We start from the raw sequence: 16302 nt of genomic DNA, 5'->3' as shown, positions 1-16302 counted from the left end.
CCGCACTCTGCAAGTGGCTTTGTTTCCACAAACCCGCCATGCCTCTAGGAGGCAGCACCGATTGTCCTGATTCACAGCTTGGAAGCAGGGACAGACAGCATGGATAACTCGCCCAAGATCGCCCCAGGCAAAACTGGGAATTTGTCTTAGTTCATTCAGGCTTCTATAACAAAACAGCACAGACAGGGTGGCTTATAAACAACAGAAATGTGTTGTTCACAGTTCTGGAAGCTGGAAGTCCAAGATCAAGGCACTGGCAGATTCCATGCCTGGTGAGGGTCTACTTTCTGGTTCCTGTGTCCTCACATGGTGGAAGGGAGGAGGGGGCTCTCTGTGACCTAATCTTTCATAATGGCACCAATCCCATTCATGAGGGCTCCACTCTTCTGACCTAATCACCCCTTAGAGGCCCCACTTTCTAATACCATTACCTTGCAGGGTATGGGTTCAACATACAAATTTTGGCGGTGGGGGGGAGGCGCGGAATACAAGCAATCAGGCCATAGCAGAGTAAAACCCAAATATCCCCAACTCTAATGTCTAGACCTCCCCTGTAAAACCATATGCAGGATCTACTAGACAGAACGTGTGTCAGACTGAGTGCACACTCCTGGGAACTGTGAGCTTATATAAAAATTCACATCATGGCCTTTTAACTGCACCCATTAACTCAAGACCCCTTGTCTCCAAACCCCAACTTTGACTAGTTAGAGAATCACACAGAAATCATTATAAAGTGCTTAGAACATCAGAGTTTTCACGTGGTGACTAATACTTTTATTGACTTATTTTTATTGATACATAATATTTGTACGTATTGATGGGGTACATGTGCTATTTTGTTACATGTGCAGAATGTGTGATATCGAGTTGGGGTATTTAGGCTATCTATCCCCTCCAGTATTTATCATTTCTTTTCTTTTTTCCTTCTCTCTCTCTCTTTTCTTTCTCTCTCTCTCTTTTCTTTTTTTTTTTTTTTTTTTTTTTTTTTTTGACGGAGTCTCTCTGTCACCCAGGCTAGAGGGCAGTGGCACGACCTCAGTTCACTGCAACCTCCACCTCCCAGGTTCAAGGGATTCTCCTGCCTCAGCCTCCCAAGTAGCTGGGATTACAAGCGTCCGCCACCACACCGGACTAATTTTTTGTATTTTTAGTAGAGACAGGGTTTCATGATGTTGGCCAGACTGGTCTTGATCTCCTGACCTCGGGTGATCAACCCTCCTCGGCCTCCCAAAGTGCTGGGATTACAGGTGTGAGCCACCACACCCAGCCTGTATAATCATTTCTATGGGCAAACACATTTATCAAACCACCTCCATCCTCTAACATTTGTTTTTTCTCAGACGTGAGATCCTATTTGTAGGACTATAACAACAAGGAACTTTATTAATATGATGTCTAGAGAACGAAAGAGGCACATATGCCCTAGAGGAAGAGCCGATGTCCTCTGTGAGTTCTCCTTTATCAGGGGTCAGGTTGGATGAAATCTGACCCCCACCTGCCTTTGTAAATAAAGTTTTATTGGAACACAGCCACACCCATTCATCTGTGTCACATCTACGGCTGCTTTGTCACTACAACAGCAAAGTTGAGCAGTTGCAGCACAGACTTTGCGTGGCCCACAAAGCTGAAAATATTCATGGTCTGGGCCTTTACAGAAAAGGTTTGCTGACCCCAGTGCTGAATCACTATGGGATTGCCTGTGCAGGAGCTGTGCCAGCTGTGTTCACATAATACATCCTGCTTTCATTCACCAAGCTCCCTTCCGACTACAAAACTCTGCCATTCTCTGATGCAGGAGATGGGACTCAAGGCCACACCGTGCACTTCTCCGTAAAGCCACCTCCTGGACTAGTTGGGTTTCTTGCTCCTTTTCCTTCTGAAGCAATCCTCTCTCTCCCATTAGGCCCCCTGAGTGCACTAAGCAGAGGTGCCGCCTCTGAGTGGAATGTGCCAGGCCCCAGAGCTGCCTCTGAGTCTGCAGGAGTGCAGAGTGGGCAGAGGGCTCTCTCTGCTGTTTTCCATCAGGGCGTGTCCCATCTCAGTCTAACAGGGAGGTGCCCAGAAAATAGGTGGAGGTGAGGGCCACTCAGCCCAGTGGCCCTCTGAGCTGTTCCTTCTTGACCGGCACACACAGCTCGCTTCTTCACTTTCTTTTCCATCCACTGCCGGACCCAAGCCAGCCTTCCAGGGAGCAGCCATGCCTTACCTCTACCGGGCCCCAGGGCCTCAGGCACACCCGGTTCCCAAGGACGCCCGGATCACCCACTCCTCAGGCCAGAGCTTTGAGCAAATGAGGCAGGAGTGCCTGCAGAGAGGCACCCTGTTTGAGGATGCAGACTTCCCAGCCAGCAATTCCTCCCTGTTCTACAGTGAGAGGCCGCAGATCCCCTTTGTGTGGAAACGACCAGGGGTGAGTGGGGCGAGCAGGGGAAGGAGCACAGATGAGGCCGAGGCTCAGCAGCCCCCGCAGGAAGTGGAAACAGGGGCGCTGGGGAGGGGCCGGCTACGCTCAGTGCAACTGAGGTGCATCATCCCAGTCTACCGTGGAAAGCTTTGCAGTTTGGAGGCAGAAAATAATGTACAGGCCTGGGATGCTCTGCGGTGGGGACCCGGGGCATCTGGTTGTACCCGCTCCCCGGCTCCAAGCTGTCTGACTTCCACCGAGGCTGAGGACCTGGAGTCAGGGCGGGTCTTGTCAGCAGGTGATAGGCACGAATCAAAACCTTATCCACAAGGACAGGCCCCCACCCTGTGTGTGGTAACACTGAGATCACATTATGTACAGTGTTCTGTGGCTTCTGACCCAGAGCTGAGGGTGCTCAGTGTGGATGGATGTTTGGCTCAGCAAGGTCTCAGCAACGGGGTGACAGATGGAATACAAGGGAAGCAGGAATCTTCTCCCCAGAACCATGCACCCTCCATTCCCAGAGATCAGGGTGAACAGTGCCCCACCTCTGACAGTCTGGAGGTGTCGTCCCAAGAGGCACCAGCTGGTCACTGGGTCCCAAGAGGTGCTAGCTTGTGCCTGGGACGCCATGTCAATATTTGCGGTGCTGGATTAGTCAGGGCTCTACCTCTGACCCGGCGCCAGCTGGGCTGGCTTCCATTCCCTCCAGGTGGGTACAGGCCTGGGAGTGGCTCCTGTGGGGTCCAGTTGCTTTTGGGCAAGGAGGGGCAGTACAAGGGATGCTGGTCCTACAAGTGAGATCCTGAGTGCCCGTCTTATCCTGACAATTTGTCTCATGCATATAGTCATATCACTTCATTTCCCTGAGCCTCAGTCTCCTCACCTGTAAAATGGGAACAATAATGGCTAACGAAGGCCAATGTCTAGCACACAGAAGGTTTCCAGTACATTACAGCTATTGTCACATTATTACTATTACTGATACTATTATTATGATCATTACAATGATTATTAGCTCTGAGTCTCATCTTACATATGAGTAGCAAAGGACTCATCATAACTACCTCCTCACTATCTCCCAACATTAAAATAATGTTGATGATTAAAAACAATTTTTTTTTAACGCACATTCACAAAACCTCTGGGCTCTTCAGGGGCAGGGCCAAAGTGAACCTAAGCGGGTGTTTCCAAAGTGGTAAGGGTTTTATTGCTGTTTCCTGCAGTAGGCAGTGTGGGGTGTATGTGTGTGCACGCACTTGTGTGTGTAGGAATTTGACTGTGTATGTGCATGTGTGTGACTGTGTGCACATGTGTGTGGATATGCATAGGCGTGTATGTGGGGGGTGGGTGACTGCATGCATAGGCACACAGGTGCTTTGATCTTCACCTGCCAGGTAATTGATCCCACAAGGTCCCATGCTCATGGGGAAATCACAGTGAGCATTCAGTGGCCCTATTGGAGTTGGGGTGAAAGCTCCCAGGCACCTTCCTCACCAAAGCCACGCTGTGATTGGTTTTGGTTCTCTGCATATGGCCAATTGCAGTGTGAGATCACGGCACTGGCAGATCACGTGGGGTTGCACTTTACAGACAGGATTAGTAGGTCATGCTCTGCTAAGTAAGAAAAAGGACATTTCCAAACTAAAAAAGCAGAAGTTACAAGACATAAAAGAGTAACCCTCTGAGGGGCACTGCCCACGACCGTTAGGTCTCCCTGGGCTTATTTCCGGCCTCAGCGCACGAACAAATGGGCGCATGGGCAGCTGCCCAGGCTGCAGGCTGTGGGTGCATTTTTAACTGTGGGCAGAGATTTCCCTGCAGTTGATGTCAGGAGCCCTGGGAAATAGAGTTAGAGAAATTGATTTCCTGGGCCCCTGGTGAGCAGAGCCCCTGGCCGGAAGCAGCGGCTCTTTCTGTTTGATCCAGGGTTTCATACAAATGCTCATGTTCTCTATAGGCACTTGATATGAAAAGGTTGGAAGCACTTTTTCTCTTCCTTAAAACGGGGACAATAATGCAACTTATGGGGTCCTCATGAGGGTCAGCTGCGTTACCACGAGTAGAGCACTTAGCAAAGAGCCTGGTGTGTAAAGAATCAGTGCCAGTCCTTGTTATTTCTACTGCTGTCATTGTAACCTAACACCATCGTCTCCTGACTCTAGGAGGGCCCCCATCCGTGCAGTCAATATTGACATCATCTAGTTTAAAGTGTAATCTGTACTCTACAACTCACTTACTTTTTGTCAAAGTTAGAATTCTCCAAGATAAAAGCTGGACGCACAAACCAGCATGGAGGGCATCTTTGTCTCCCCCTTCAGAAGTCTCCCCTCCTGGGACCAGGGCCACCAAGGCCTGCCCAGCGACTCTAGAGTCCCAGATCTCTGCTCCAAGGGGCTGTCTTCCTTAGTATTATCTCCTCTGGCATTGCCCCAAACGCTGGGTGAGGCCTTCATCCACAGGCCAGGGCCCTTGATACACACAAGCCCCTGCCAAGATGCACCCCGACCTGCCACCCAGCCCATGCCCCTGTACCAGCCCTCTGTCCCTTCTTCATCCCACTGTCTCCACCTAGGGCAGACCCTTTATTGATCTTAACCCAGGTCTACTGTGTTGCTGTCGTTCCCACAGACTCATTTTCAGAATCTGTTCTGCCTTTTCCTTTGTCTGCAACTGAAGATTGTCCCTTTGGTCTGGTCCTCATTCCCGTACCCCTATCTGTTTCTTATTTAGGGGAGTTAGGAGCTTTACATCATATCTTACAGATTTCTGTAAAATCAGGAACAAAAGGGCTGAGGATGAGCATGGAGACTCTTTTTGCAGCATGGAGTCGCAGGGAGCCAGGGGGTAGCGGGCCATAGGGAAATCACAAGCATTGCCAGGTTCCCTGCAGACCTCTGTGGCTTGGGCATCATTTGCAGTGGGACTCAGCATTACACGGTGCACGTCTCAGCAGCCCGTGGGACCGTGGGGCTGGACGGCCCTCCTCCTCAGCACCACCTTCTTGTCAAACACAGCTGTGCTTGGGGAGGGTGAGCAGAGCACAAAGCCAAGGGGACATTGGAGGGCAGTGGACAGCCAGTCTTGCCCTCAAGGGAGCCCAGGGCAAGGAGTGCGCTGAGGGTGACTCAGGGAACTGGCTGGGAGGGGCTGGGAGGCAGAGAGGGTGATAGGCTCAACCTGGAGAGAAGGTGAGATCACCCCCAGGTCTCATGCAAGGGACTGTGGACATGAGTGGAAGTGGGTGCACAGAAAGAGGAGGAGGGAGTATCGGGTGGGGTCTCCCAGCCTGATGGGGAACAGCCACCATGCAGTCCATCCCTCCTTGTCTGCCTGTACCCATTTATTTTTGGCCAGGCAATTCCTCCCCCAATTCTCAGTGTAAATCCAGGACACCTCCCCGAAAGTGCCCACACCCCTCTAGCCCATGTGAACAACCCCTGTGGCAGACTGTGCACAGCGTGGCATGTGACCACAGCCTCTCCTGCACGGTGAGCTTGCCGTTCCCTGTGCTGCTCCCCTGACCCCCAGGAGGGGTTGTCAGTTGTTCTGGGACAGCCCCAAAGGCGCCACGGCCTCCACAGTGCTGGGCACATGACAGGGATCAGCACATAGCCATGAACAGCAGCGTCTGGCATCTCCAGACCTTGCTAGAAATGTGGCTTTTCTTCACTGGAAGGCCATGTGAAAGACAGAATGAATGAAAAAGAAAGAGAGAAAGACAGAGAAAAAGAGAGAAGGAGAGGAAGAGAGAGAGGGAAAGGGAAGGGAGGAAGGAAGGAAAGAAGGAAGGAAGGAGAGAAAGAGAAAGAAAGATAGAAAAAAAGGAAGAAGAGAAAGAAAGAAAGAAGAAACAAAGAAAGAAAGAAAGAGAAAGAAAGAAAGAAAGAAAGAAAGAAAGAAAGAAAGAAAGAAAGAAAAGGGGTGGCTTTTCCCTTTGTGAATTATTCACTGTGCTTAGTAGAGGAAAGTGTGTCTTCGGCTGAGCCCCGATGATGTACAAGGTAAACAGAACGGTCCCTGAAAGCAAACATTCCAGGGTGCTTGGCCCTTAGTGCTCCAGGAAAACCACCAGGTGGTAGGGCTGTGGGGTGGGGGAGGGGAGGGGGAGGGGGAGGGGTCTGCGTGCCTCCCTCGGGGCTTCAGGCATCTCCAGGCAGCAGTCTAGGTTCACTTCAGGTTTGTCAAGACCCCTGCAATTGAGACACCTCTGATCGTCCTATCACAGGACTGTAGCTTCAGGTAACCCCTTCCTCATGGCCTCCCAAGCAACATTTCACAGGAACAAATGTACATCCAGGATCGACACGCACATGCAGGACACTCACACGTAGACAATGCTCCCAAGTGCACATGCAACCAGCATACATGTGGAGCATGCACAAGCACACACGTGTACCACACCTGGGCACACACAACAAGGCAAGTCACAGGCACCTTGCACATGTGGGCGTGTGGGCCGTCAGCATACACACCACTCCCAGGCATCTAACCCAGGCCCACCGCCTAGCTGCCCCTTCCACATATGCGTCCGCAAAACCCCCTGTGACTGGCACGTGTGCACACCAATTCCCAGAAACACTGACCCACAGAGGAGTCGGTCACACATCCAGACACCTCCCCAATTTATACCCGATGGCTAATTCGTGTTTACTTGGAGAGTTTCTGAGTTTTCTCCTTTTGTATTTTTCTCCTCATTGGGTGCGATTTGGTTTAAAACAAAAACAAAAACAGACCTCTCCTGAACAAAACAACCAATTGCAAGATAGGAGCTGGGAGGCGGTGGCAGCTGCAGGCACAGTTGGTACGGTTGGCGGGGCCAGGCCTGCAGAAGGCTGGGGGAGGGGAGGGGCAGGGAGGATGGGAAGGAGGCGGGCATCCGGGAACAGCCCTGCCCCAGGAGCTAGCACAGCCTGCTGGGCAGGGATCTGTGGCTTTTGGAGTACATTTTATGTCCACTTGAGGAGTGAGTAGCATTGGCAGTGGGGGCATTGCTTGCCAGGGCTATCCCCTGGCAGGGGCTGGGCAATCAAGACAGGGAGGGCTTGGGGGACTCCTGGGTTTCCCTTCGGGCAGGCACATTCTGCAACAAGCCCAGAATGTCTAAGCTGGTGACAGATGAGGATGCAGCCGTGAGAAGTTAAATGGCCCACCCTGAACCCTACTGCTGAGCGGGGCAGGCTATTCCTGGGACTCTATTGAGGCCCACTGACATGGTCCTGGTTTGCATTGTCCTTCTGGGCTCAGCTCAGAGCCACCTGCAAACTCCTGCGCTAGCCAAGGTGGAGGAGGAAGAAGAGCAGTGTGCTTCCTACAGATGAGAGGGGTCCGCACAGGCAAGCCAAGCCAGGACCCCAGAACTGAGCAGCTGCCCCCCACCTTCACTCCCTTTCCAGCCACCACGGAGATCAGAGTCATTTAATGAAATGGCGCCAAAGCTACCTGGAGCTGGGGGTGGGAATGCAAAGACGTGTGAGACCTGGCAGAGGACAGGCCAGCATTTGGGAGGTCCTTACTTCTGCCGGGCCTGGGGTTTTGGCGCATCTAAAAACACCCCGTGTTCTTCAGAAATTCTCCTGGCCAAGCTTTCTTGAGTATTTTAGACACTAATGCCACACATAGCTCTCCCTGGGCAGGCGCCCCTGGTGTCTGTCACTCCTCCAGGTTGTCACATCCTGGGGAATGCAGAGAGAGCACCAGCATTTGAAGCTTCTGCTCTTGGTCTTGATAATCCCCTTGACTTCAAAGAAATCTCTGTCCTGCCTTTGATTCTTTGGGACACAAGATGAGAGGAGAAGCAGGGTGCTGAGAAGCCTGAGGAAGACAATTCAAAGCAGAGGTCTCTCGGGGAAGGCGGCGCAGCTTGAGCTCCCCACGTGGCGTCCGCCCAGACACTGCTGGAACCTTCCACCTCCAGCCCAGGCCCCTCCTCAGTCCTGGTGCGTGGAAAAGTGGGAAGAGGTGGGAAAAATCCTTCACTCCTCTGCAGGCCCTGGCCCAGTTAACTCACCACCCCTACAGGGTGAGCCAGAAAGTGCCTCGCTGCCACAGGATTGACTGTTACCTCTCCCGGGACCGGCCCCGCTTCCTCCCTCCCTCCCTTTGTTTAGGTCTGTGCTCCTGTGCTTCCCCCAGAGACGCCTCCCCTGCTGACTGCTGTAGCTAGCCTTGCCCCATCCCACCCCTTCCCTCTCCATCCTCGCTCTTTTCTCTCCTGGTTTATGGTTTGTCTCTTCCTCAAATGCAATTTGCAAAACTCTCCTGAACGAAACAACAGCTTCTGGGAGGTGGTGGCAGCTGCAGGCACAGTGGGCGCCGTGGGTGAGGCCAGGCCTGAGGCAGGCTGGGGGAGGGGCGGGGCAGGAGGCTGGGAAGGGGCGGGGCTTCCGAGAGCACTGCCCTCCGCGTCCAGGGCAGCTCCACCAGGGCAGGGGCTTTCCCTCTCTCTTTGCTGTCGTCCAATGTCAGGAATGGAGCCCAGCAACTCAAAGAGTGGAAGAATATATGCATATCATAAGATTGCTTTCTACACTTTTTTGTTCATGTTTTATAAATACCCCTCCATATTGTATATGTATATATTAATATGTATTAATGATTACATTAATACACATAGTGTATGTGCTTATGTGTAATATAGAATAATATATATATAATGCACTTCGGTGAAACAATATGAGAGATGTGTGCATATCTCTCTTTATATGGTATAGATACATGAAATTTTACCTAAGCGCATCTCTGTAAAAAGAAACACTGAGCAAGGTGGCATGTGTCTGTAACCTCAATACCTTGGGAATCCAAGGCGGGAGGATCACTTGAGGCCAGGAGTTTGAGACCAGCCTGGGCAACATAGCGAGACCCCCATCTCCACAAAAAAAAAAAAAAAAAAAATTAAAAAATGGCTGGGCGTGGTGACTCACGTCTGTAGTCCCAGTTACTTGGGAGGCTGAGGTGGGAGGATTGCTTGAGCCCAGAAGGTCAAGGCTGTAGTGAGCTATGATCATGTCACTGCACTCCAGCCTGGGTGACACAGCAAGATTCTGTCTCTAAACCTATATATATTTGGAATCCACTTTGTGGGGGAAGGATTATGTAAAGAAAGAAATGGAGAAGCTGGGTGGGTAGGGAGTATGTTTAGTCCAAGGCCAAGGCCCCAGCCTGTGGTACATGCATTACTCAGCTCGTTGAAGCCCACAGAGGTGACAGAGCTCACAGCTGGGATAGCCCTGGACTCCTAGCCCAGTGCCTGAGTGAGCACAGGAATCCTCAGTGTGTGGCTGATGTCCAGCTTTGTGGCCGGGTGTGGCCTGTGTTTCTGGCCAGAGATTGGTGCTGAGTGCAGCTCAGGAGGCAGGACCTCTCCCCAGCGGAGGAGATTTACCAAAGATGAGCCCAGGCTTGTCCAGAGCATAGAGAGGTGGCAGCCTTTTACATCCACGTGGCCCTCCTCAGGGAAAAGAATCAAGCACAGGGAAAGCCCTCTGCCCCAAGAAAGCAGAGAGACCCTGAGCCCACCTTTTCATGGTGGTTTGCAGCATGGCAGGTCTCAGCCTAATAACACTCTCATTCCTCCAGGAAATCGTGAAAAACCCAGAATTCATTCTTGGAGGGGCCACCAGGACTGATATCTGCCAGGGAGAGCTGGGTGAGTGTAAGTGGATGGAGCATGGCGAGAGGGAGGTTGAGTCGCTGGGACAGGCAAGCAACTGCAGCATGGGGTCCCTGAGGACCCAAGAGGCACGGGGCTGGGGGAACAACACTGCTTCGGCCTCTGCTTCCTCACTCCCTCTGAATGGAGTCCAGTGGCCTCAAGCCCCTGCACCTCTGTTCCTCTAGAGTCAGACATGCCTGTGATGTGGGGCTCACAGCCCCGGAGTTTACAGAGGAAAGTGACACCCAGCAGCGTCGGTCGGGCTCTCCTACACCACCACAGTAGCTAACACCTGCACACATGAACTCAGTCACTTGCGAGATACTCTCCCCAGCACACATTGCCTCATTCCATCTTCACAACCCACCCTCCTAACGTCACAGATGAGGAAATGGAGGCTGAGGAAGGCTAAATAACTTGTCCAAGGTCACAGAGGTGGTAGACAGGCAATCAGGATTTGAACCCAGACACTCCAGCAGCAGAGCCCTTACTGCTAACCATTATACACACCCTGGGGAGCCGCTCCCCAGCAATCCAGTCTCCCTCCTGCAATGAACCTGAGTGCACCTCAAGTCACTCAAATTGGGTCCTGCATTTTAGGACTTAATCCAACTGGGCTGGGTTTACCTTTGTTCTATCTAAGAAAGACAGAGAGAGTGAGAGAGCGAGAGACTTTCTTTTAAAAAATACCAGTGAAATCAGCCGAGAGAACAAACCACTGCAAGCTTGTGTGGATCCTGACTTATTTCTAGCTGAGGTTGTCACTGTGGTCTATTGGTTAAGAAAGGCCATGCTGGACAACCTCCCTGCTGAGCAACTGAGCTATCCTAAACACAAGATCCAAAGTCACAAACCTAGACTGATGTTAGTTAATTAGCTAGACAGAGAGACAATTGAGAGAGAGAGAGAAGCAGATGGATAGATAGATAGAAACATAGATAATAAGTAATAGATGATAGGTAGAAAATGGATGCATAATTAGATAGATAAATAGGTTGATAGGTTGATTGATTGACTGATAGACCATACAAAATAAATATATAATAATAGATAGATGGTAGTAAATAAAGATAGGAAGGTAGGTGGGTAAATACATGGATGGATGGGTATAGATAGATGATGGATGATAGACGGAATTAAAGTTGACCCTTTAACAACATGAGTTTGAACAGTGCAGGACCACTTCTAAGTGGATTTTTTTCAACCAAACACAGACAGAAAATACCGTGTTCCAGGCTGAGTGTGATGGCTCACACTTGTAATCCCAGCACTTTGGGAGGCCGAGGCAGGAGAATCGCTTGAGCCGAGGAGTTCAAGACCAGTCTGGGCAACATAGTGAGGGCTCGCCTCTACTAAAAATTAAAATTGAAAAATTAGCCAGGCTTGGTAGTGCGTGACCATAGTTCCAGCTACTTGGTAGGCTGAGATGGGAGGATTGCTTGAGCCTGGGAAGTTGAGGCTGTAGTGAGCTGAGATCGTGCCACTGCACTCCAGCCTGGACAACAGAGTAAGACACTGTCTCAAACAAACAAAAAGGAAAAAAAGGAAGGAAAGAAGGAAGGGAGAGAGGGAGGAACGGAGGGAGGGAGGGAGGGAGGGAGGAAGGAAGGAAGGAAGGAAGGGAGTAAATATACTATTCCAGGATTTGAAACCCGCATATACAGAGGGCTGACTCGGTATAGGCAGATTCCACAGGGCTTACTGTGGGACTTGAGTGTGCACAGATTTTGGTATACACAGGGGTCCTGGAACCAATCCCCCATGTATGCCATATTCTAGATACAATGTAGACTTTTCAAAAGGTTTACATTCAGGTGGTTCTTCTCCACGAGATCCTCCCTACCGCTGCCCACCTCTCCCCCTCTTCCTCTGCCTCCCTTCCCCTCGACCCCGTAGTCCTCCATTGCTATCCAATAGGAAATCATTCTACTGGCTCCTTTGTTTTTCAAAGTTTTGGTTTGTCACATTGGCATAAACATATATTTGGAGTTACAACCTTATATTTTACCTTAGTGGATGGTTGATTCTAAAGATTATTTTGTAACACTTTTACTACACCAAAGTACTGTACATGGCATATATATGTTATAAAGAATAACAAGAAAATGAACAGCCGTGATCTGTTGCCACCCACAATAAGAACTAGAACATCTGGTCGTGTAGAGTGCTCACACCTGTAATTGCAGCGCTTTGGGAGGGGGAGGTGGAAAGATCTCTTGAGCCCAGGAGTTTTAGACTAGCCTGGGCAACATAGCAAGACCACATCTCTATCAAAAAAAACTAGAACACACTTGGAACAGCATCAAGGCCTGCTGTTATCTGCAGGGGGTGGGGGTAGGGGCGGAGCTGGGTGAGTGTGAGGGGATGGAGCATGGCGAGAGGGAGGTTGGGTTGCTGGATCAGGAGAGCGACTGCAGTATGGGGTCCCTGAGAACCCAAGAGGCACATCGTTCCCCCTGCAGTGAGCCAAGATGGTGCCACTTCACTCTAGCCTGCTCCTCCCATAGTGCCCTCTGCTCTGCACCACCCAGATAGCCAAGCAACACGCTGACCCGCAGAGGGCACTTCTTCCAGGCACAGCTGGGTGGCCAGCCCCATCCATCTGCCCAGGCCCAAGAGAGAGAAAAGCAATCTTGTTTTGGCTTCTCAATCTCCCCGCCAAAAGCTCAGAGCATTTCTGGCTGAATACAAGTGAGGTGTTGAGTTCTCAGGTCGGGAAACACTCATTTTCCTCAATTGGGCAAAGTTAAAACTTGGAGGAGAGCTGGGAAAGGTCAGCCCACAGCAGAGGTCACTCTATTAGACTCCTGTTGGCCTGGCCGCCCTGAAGCTGAAAGCAGACACCAAGTCTCTCCTTATCTTTGCATCTTCTGCATGGCACAAGGTCTGCCACCCTAGAGGCACTTGGTAAAGTTTGCTGAACAAACGATACTGCAGGTTCCAGCCATGTCACTTCCTAGTAGCATCTCCCAAAGCTGACCCGAGGCTCCCAAAGACCAGCAGATGCATTAGAAACCAATCCTTCTGTGCTCCAGCTAAGGCTAGGGGTGGCTTGTACTCTGCTGGTGACACCTCTCAGAAAGCCAGAACCAGGGCGATTCAGAAGTAGCTTTCCCGATGTTCGGCCCTGGCGAGTCTCTCTTGCCTGTGTCAAACAGCCAGAAAGGGCCATATTACAATGTCCCAAGCCCAGTGACATATGGTGCTTTCCAGAAATGTGAACTCAGAAACTGCCAAGCTGAGTGTGATGGGCTCTTAGGTTCTGATGACGTTGATGTTGTCTACTGAAAACAAGTGAATCTGGATAAAGCTGATTCGGATAAATGGATCCTCCCAGATATCTGCTTACACAGGCAGCATCTGAGACACTGTGAGGCACACACCAGACACAGCCCACGCTCAGTGTGGGCAAAGGAATGCCTCCAGGAGTCTGGAACGGCACAGATAGCACAGATAAAATCGTGTTTGATGTTTGACTTCACTTTTTAGTTTTCCTCCAGATGTGTGTTAACATGAAGACACAGCTGGGAAGTTCAGTAGGTCAGTCAATAAATCTTGAAAATGCAAGATAATTTAAAGCAAATGGAGCCACCACGGAGATACCATTATCTGTAATTAAGCTGAGTCTGGGTTGGGGCTGCAGGGAGATTTCTAACCACCCTCCCAAGTACTGCCAAACCACTTGGGTGGCAGCTATGAAATGTCTGCTCGCCCAGCCCATGCTGACACTGATGTATGCAGTCTTGGTCCTCTGGAAAGGGAGTTGCTGGAATTCACAGAGCTGATGCATCAGGCAGCCATATGTCTGAAACCCAAGTAAGCATGTCCTATAACAGTGCCAAGAAGGCAACAGCTGTTTATGATAGACGGGCAGAGAAGAGCAGGCAAGGGAGGCAGAAGGGGAGGAGAGAGGTATTTGTTGGTGTCCTGTCTGTTTTTAAACAGGTAGAAAAGATGTGGCCACATCTGAAACTCCCCACATCCGCTTCTGACACAGAGTTTTCCTATTTGCTGTGAAATAGCAATGAAAATTGTGATTTATGGCTTTCATTTTGCAGGAGACTGCTGGCTATTAGCCGCCATCGCCTCCCTTACGCTTAATCAAAAAGCACTGGCCAGAGTCATCCCCCAGGACCAAAGCTTTGGCCCTGGTTATGCCGGGATATTCCATTTCCAGGTAAGAGGGAGCCCTGGGCCAGTGGGTTTACCTCTCTGGGGCCCGGCATGAGGGCAGGTGCATTTCCACACTGCCTGGTAACCCTAGAAAAAAATGTCATCAGATCTGTGTGACATATGGTCCTAAACCATGCTAAAGCCACATTTTATCATGGAATAACAGCTAAATGCCTCAGAAGAACATTAACGGCATTGCACGGTGAATCCTTATGGAGCATACATTTAAAACTATAAGTGATGTTTTGGCAAATCTGGAGGTCCATCTGTTAAGGGTTTTATTATTTGGAATTTCTTGTGCTTTAAGCACAAATTGACTAAACCGATTATACCTCCAGGAAACTGGTTGATTTCTCATAAACAGAGAGGTTCTCTTTATGGAAGAATTGTAAATTTGGAGATCTTGAGGGATTTTAAAAAATAAAAACTGAGAAAAATACAGACAACATCTGCTGGAGTCCCGTGTGACCCGCAGACCCTCAGCCGAGGTGCACATCGGGAGAGGCTTGCCCCCAGGAGATGGTTTCCTGCTGCTTCACCTCACTTTCTATCCCTCCACTCTCTCCTCCACCCCTGTCCTTATATAGGGTTCGACCAGATACTGAAACTTGCCCCTTGTTCTTACTTAGGTGGGTGACCTCAGGCAATTTTCTTAGTGACATTAAACCTTTCTACACTCATCTGAAAAAAGGAGAGACTGACAGTTCCCTGCAGGCTTCCCGTAGAGCTAAATGGCATCACACACAGGAGCCGGCACAGAGCCAGGCACCGAGTAGGCATTCCTTGACCTTCCACCCCAGACAGTGTCACCTTCTCCTGACTCACAGGCCACCACTCAGGGCCAGCCCATTTCTTCTGTCCCTGAGGCCTGCAATCTGATAAGCAGAGGTACTCTCAATCCCTGTCACCAATAGCACAGAAGTGTTTCAAAGGCAAAGAGAGTGAGCAGGTCACATGTAGCTCAGGGAGCATGCAATTCCCAGGGGTCAGGCCTCCTGCGCCGGCCGGGAACAGAGTCACTTTGGGTCCCAGGGAAACTCTACCCCTGCTCTCTCACAGACCTGCCACCACCTGGCTGTCTCCCTTCCCATCCTGTGACTTCTGCTGAGACCACAGTCTTGGTTTGATGGCGCCCCCAGGAGCCGGTCTTTCCCCAGTCCTCTTAAACACACCAGGGTGGCAGTGTTGGGGGTGGTTAAGCTCAGAAAATCCAGCAGAACTACTGCCTCTAAACCAGAACCAGAACCAGCAGAACTACCGCCTCTAAACCAGAACCAGAACCACCACCTCTTGGGCTCCCAAAAGGAACAGTGTTCTTGTCCCTTGAATGTCACAGCTGGGAGGAGCCTTGGCAATCCCCTGACCCAGTCCTCTCATTAACTCCCGAGGACACTGAGTCCCAGGGAGTGGAAGTGGTTGATCCAGGGTCACAAAACAATAAGTAGCCAAGCCAGACCTAGAACTCAGGAGTTCTGGATCCAGCATCCTTTTGTGCTGCCAGGGATCAGGTGGGGGTGGGGAGTGACCCTGTTGATGCCTGTCAGTCCCACAATAACAATACTCCGCCCGCTCCCCTCCTTGGCCTCCTAGGAAGCAGAGCTTTGGAAATAAATCCACCTCCTTCACACTCCTCTTCCACTCCTCAGCCACAGTACAGGTGTGCATGCTAGGAAGTTAGCAGAGCTCTCTGGGCTGGCAGATAATCTCTCCTGACTCACAGGCCCCCTGAGCCAGCCCCTCTGCAAGGAAAGCCAGCCCTGAGGCTCCTCCCCACTGCTCCCCTGCTCAGGAAGCCCAAGGCCCAGGCCCGAACTTTAAACACCTAACCCAACTGTGCCTCAGTCCCACCTGAAGCTGTGGATAGCCCCAAAAGCGGGAAGCCCTGGAGGGGAGGTCCAGCTGGAGCAGGTGACTAGAATCTTCCTTAAAACACACACACACACACACACACACACAGACACCCTCAGCCACATCGTGGCCAACTCTTCTGATTGGGATTGAATCACTGATGCAGCAAGATGCTCAGGATGACACAGCAAAGCTGTAAATAAATGGCTCCCAAAACCAC

At 50.8% G+C, this 16302-nt stretch overlaps 1 protein-coding gene across 1 annotated transcript in view; it reads left to right on the top strand.

The window, feature by feature from the left end:
* The first annotated feature begins 1670 nt into the window (after positions 1 to 1670).
* The window catches only part of CAPN9 (calpain 9), a 48325-nt gene continuing 33693 nt past the window's right edge, over positions 1671 to 16302 (top strand). The window contains exons 1-3 of the mRNA XM_057300385.2: positions 1671 to 2413; positions 9986 to 10055; positions 14120 to 14238. Coding sequence (XP_057156368.2) covers positions 2201 to 2413; positions 9986 to 10055; positions 14120 to 14238 — 402 coding nt within the window. The 5' untranslated portion in view covers positions 1671 to 2200. The remainder of the gene's footprint in view (positions 2414 to 9985; positions 10056 to 14119; positions 14239 to 16302) is intronic.

This window comes from Pan paniscus, chromosome 1, assembly GCF_029289425.2.
Source record: "Pan paniscus chromosome 1, NHGRI_mPanPan1-v2.0_pri, whole genome shotgun sequence".
NCBI classification, from domain to species: domain Eukaryota; kingdom Metazoa; phylum Chordata; class Mammalia; order Primates; family Hominidae; genus Pan; species Pan paniscus.
Note: the sequence above shows the minus strand (reverse complement) of the source record. Positions and strands in the feature narration are given on the sequence as shown.